This window comes from Rutidosis leptorrhynchoides, chromosome 11 (assembly GCF_046630445.1).
Source record: "Rutidosis leptorrhynchoides isolate AG116_Rl617_1_P2 chromosome 11, CSIRO_AGI_Rlap_v1, whole genome shotgun sequence".
Classification (NCBI taxonomy): Eukaryota; Viridiplantae; Streptophyta; class Magnoliopsida; order Asterales; family Asteraceae; genus Rutidosis; species Rutidosis leptorrhynchoides.
In genome coordinates this window covers 63,113,660-63,118,404 of record NC_092343.1, presented here as the reverse complement: position 1 = coordinate 63,118,404, position 4,745 = coordinate 63,113,660, and the positions used below count along the sequence as shown (strand labels likewise).

At 37.6% G+C, this 4,745-nt stretch overlaps 1 protein-coding gene across 1 annotated transcript; it reads left to right on the top strand.

Moving 5' to 3' along the window:
* The first annotated feature begins 983 nt into the window (after positions 1-983).
* Positions 984-4,745, top strand: LOC139874636 (uncharacterized). The gene is made up of 2 exons (XM_071862039.1): positions 984-1,143; positions 4,366-4,745. Exons 1-2 carry the CDS (start codon positions 984-986, stop codon positions 4,743-4,745), a joined length of 540 nt encoding a protein of 179 aa, XP_071718140.1.

Genomic DNA, 4,745 nt, shown 5'->3' with positions numbered 1-4,745 from the left:
GATATGTCTCCTTATTCTACTTTATTTGCTTACGTAATGATCTCAACGCTCGATTAACCATGAAGAATTCTCATGTGCAAATGCCCGTTTATTTTGTAAGTTAGACTATATAGGGAAGTGAAGTAAACTATTCGCCGATAAAGAAATTAGTTTACGCGCTCGTTCAAATAGTGCGAAGCTTGCGTAGATACTTTCAGGTTCATCATGTGGTTATGTTAGCGGATCAATCAATTAAACTGGTACTTTGTCAGTTCATTTCGGCAATGACGGGTTTATCTGCATTGATTAACACAACATTAATTTTCTTACCACATGTATTATACAAGCCCGAGATTTGAGGATGCATGGCTAAATGGGCAGTTGAGTTGGAAGAGCACAAAACTATATTGTCGGGAATGCGCATCGCGCAAGATTTAGGAGCTAAACAATTGCACGCCTTCATCAACTCGAAATTGATATGCAGGCAAACCAACTGTACTTTCGAAGCTCATGAGGTTAATTGATATGTCGTTGGTGTACAACCTTATGGAACAGTATGAGCCATTCCAAGTTTCTCATGTTTTAAGAGGGCAGAATAAAAAAGCAGATGCTCTCAGCAAATTATCCGCTTAAACATTCGAGCACTTGGGGAAGAAAGTTTTAATCGAAGAGCTCCATAAAAAGTATATAGCTATGGTTCCATTAGTAGCACCAGTTAAAGAGTCTGGAACAAACTAGATGACCCCGATTGTTGCGTTTTCACACGATAGATTTTTGCCTGCGAAAACTATGGAGGTAAAAAGAATAAGAGTTAAGGCTCCAATGTACGTCCTGAAGGGGGAGTGTTGTACCGAAAGAATGATTTGGGATCGTAGTTACACTGCGTTGGTCCCGCAAAAATTGAAGAAGTGATACATGAAGTTCATGAAGGCGCATGCGCGCTGCATTCAGGTCATAGAACAATCGTAGCAAATATCATGTGGATGGGACATTACTGGCCTACAATGTATGTGGACACCGGAAGCATCGTCAAATGTTGCGAATCATGCCAGATACATGCACCAATCAGCAGTGCACCTGCACATCCAATGATCTCATTTTCTTCACCATGGTCTTTGTGCAAATGGGCCATTGATATAGTCGGTCCCTTCCCCCGTGATCGAGGTACGCAACATTAGGGGTGTTCACGGTCCGTTTTGGTCCGTTTTTGACTAAATCTCGAACCAAACCGGCATCCACGGTTTCAACATATATGAAACCAGACCAGACCAAGAAAGTTGTTTTGCTGCCCGGTTTGGTCCAGTTTGGTTCGGTCCGGTTTGGCCGGTTTAACGGTTTTGTGTTCTTTTTTTATATTTTATTTTCATGTGTTGTAAGCTCAATACTGCAGAATTAAGGAAATTTCTGTTTGAGTCCAAATATGTTGTAAGTTGATTTTTTCCAGATTATTTAATCCTTTTATGTTATACAGATAACTCCAAGAGATGAATGACAAAGTTTGACCAAGTGAGCAACACTCTAGTTATTATTTAATCCTTTTATGTTCAATTGTAAGCATATATGAATTTCAATCGGTGAGATTGTTTAATGAACTAGTAAAGTTGAACATGGCTACTTGAGGCTGTAAGCTTCTTGTTTTAAACGATAATGTGAACTCGTATTGACATAACATGCTACATTATTCATTATGCTGGATAAGGATTGGTTCTCATGACAAAAAGTGATAGGTAAGTGTTATGAATCTGAAAATATTGTTTGAGAGGCTAAAAAGTATAATTATAATTATAATTGCACATACAATAACCCTTTAAATTAAAGAATAAACTTAGTTATCAATTCAAACCTGCGATATAATATATATGTATAATGTATGTGTGTGTGTGTGTCTATATATATATATATATATATATATATATATATATATATATATATGTGTGTGTGTGTGTGTGTGTGTGTGTGTGTGTGTGTGTGTAACAACCCAACCCGTATTCCATACGATAATTTTTTTTTTTAAATAATACACATCTACGCGCCAATTAAATATGTAACCATTCCACACGTTCGTTGGAACATACAACAAGTTTTAGTGTTTACAAAAGGCACAAAGGCCATTAACGAATGAGATACAAGTTTGACCAATACAAAAATGATAGTTTTAAACCAAACAACACATCGAGCATGGTTTGGGACTAAACTACCCAAAACGCTAGGCCAACTTCCAAAAGCTCCAACAAAACATCATCAAAGGACACCTAATGCCCGATAACCCCTTTGCCCTTATCCACACCTGCATCTAAAAAGATAAACAACCTAGAGGGGTAAGCTAATGCTTAGTGAATGCAATAATTATACATGTACATATATAACCTACTTATTTGCAACCACTTACGCAACACCGCATACAGGCTAGCAATACGACGACCATGCAAACATCATGCATAAACTACTATCCACAATTTACAAGAAACTAGCAACACCAATAGCATATAGTTCAATATTAATTATGCTAATACCAAGCTCACACAACCATGGTTAACCAATAGTAAAAGGAATGGTACTCGAATTTCCCATCGGTGTTCATAACAACCGTTAGTGTACAACACATATATCACCAACCCTTGGACAACACATATCCGTTCATATGATCGTTAGTGTACAACGCATATATCACCAACTTGGACAACACATATCCGTTCATAAATCGTTAGTGTACAACACATATTTCACTAACTAGGACAACACATATCCTTACGTACAAATAAACACATCATATACGTACAAGTATACTTATTCCCCTCACCTTGACACAAGGATGATGATTATGTACGTCCGAACTTCAAGGCAATGTACCTAATTCATTAAGTACACATTCAGTCACACAACTAGTGGAATTAACCACAATACTTACACTTGAGCATTTAATGACCTAATTTGCATTAAATGACTCAACTACACCACAACCGCCCATAAATGGCCAAGACTCATATTAAATCACTAAGACTGGTGATTTAAAGTCTACTAACATTAATTAACATAACGGGTAATTCATACCCATTTCACCCAATTAGGTCAACTAGTACCCATTTGACCCATTTTAAATATTTAGCCACACAATCAAGTCAAACTTACCCATTAACACTTCTTTCATAAATCCAAAAGTGTATTAGTGACTAGCAATACCATTTGACACTTACAACCTCAAATCACAAGACCAAAACCCTAGTTTGTGGCCATTAGGGTTTCATTACAACAACATAACCCAAATTTACCCATTTTACCCTCAAATGGGTCATACAAGTCTCTAGTAACCAAAACCCTAGCCATTAACCAATTAAAACTTAAAACATAAAGTTAGAACTTACCGAGACTATCAACGTGTAGCTAGAGACACAAGGAACAACTTTAATTCTTGCTCCAAAGATCAACCCTCAATCCTTCACTCTCAAATCTCACTTTTAATTCAAATGGGTTTTAAGTTTTGGGAGAGAAAATAAAAGAAAATAGAAAAAGGAAATGAATTAAATGAACAAGTGGCTGTGATTTAATGCTCCAATCTGATCTACACGCAAAAAGACCAAATTACCCCTAAAACCCTTTTAAATTGAGTAGAAATCGGAGTCAGAATAGCAGAGATGCCGCGACGCGGCCAATTTGTCGCGGCGCGACTTATCGAAGGAAAAACGACCCCTTTTAACCCAACTTCTGATCCAGATTTGCTTGATATGCCGCGGCGCGGACCCAATTGTCGCGGCGCGGCCTAAGGCTGTATCTGAACAACTCGACCAACTTAAACAATTTTCGATTTTATTTAATTTGTACATTCCAAACCCGCTTCCTATATTCATCTAGCCTTCAACAATAGTCTCACAAGACTTAACGCTCACCAAACCCATGTTTAAACTTATACATGCACACATTATCAAGTATACATATATGTGTATATATATATATATATCTACACATATATTCATACATTTACGCATAAGCTAACGAGTTATAAACGTACAAATGATTAAGTAAGTACCTTTCGATACGTACGGGAAAACGGGATGTTACAATATATATATATATATATATATATATATATATATATATATATATATATATATATATATATATATATATATATATGTCAACGGTCCGGTCCGGTTTTGACGGTTAGAATTTTTCTCAAAAACCGTAGTCGGACCAAAAAACCCGGTTTGACAAAAACTTAAACTGTCGAACCGTAATCTAACACCTCAACCCGGCCAAACCAAACCAAATACCCCGGTTCGGCCGGTTTGGCCGGTTTAAGCGGTCCGATGAACACCCCTACGCAACATTAATTTAATTAAAATTTACGCATTATACACCAGTATCTTACGCGAGCTTTGCGCATTGCAGGTAACATCAATTTTCTAATAGTAGCGATTTACTACTTCACCAAGTGGGTTGAGGCGTGCCCTCTTTCAACCTTCTTTGGGGAAAAAGTCCGAAATTTCGTTTGGGAGGACATAGTATACCGCTTCGATATACCCAACGAGATTGTTAGTGATAATGTCACGCAGTTTGCTGGTGACCCTTTAAGGATTTGGTGCTCAGAGCTAAATGTGAAGCAAACATTCACATCTGTCGCACATTCGCAAGTGAACGGTCAATGCGAAGTTACTAACCGAGACATTGTGGTAGGGATCAAAGCAAGGCTGGGCCACATCCGCACTGGTTGGATCAATGAGTTACCTAAATTTATGAGCGCACCGCACCACACCCAAAGACAGCACTAG

Coding starts and splice junctions, on each gene's coding strand:
- LOC139874636 (XM_071862039.1), top strand. CDS start 984: ATGTATGTGGACACCGGAAGCATCGTCAAATGTTGCGAATCATGCCAG. Junction 1,144..4,365: donor TCCCTTCCCCCGTGATCGAG/GTACGCAACATT, acceptor TGCGCATTGCAG/GTAACATCAATTTTCTAATA.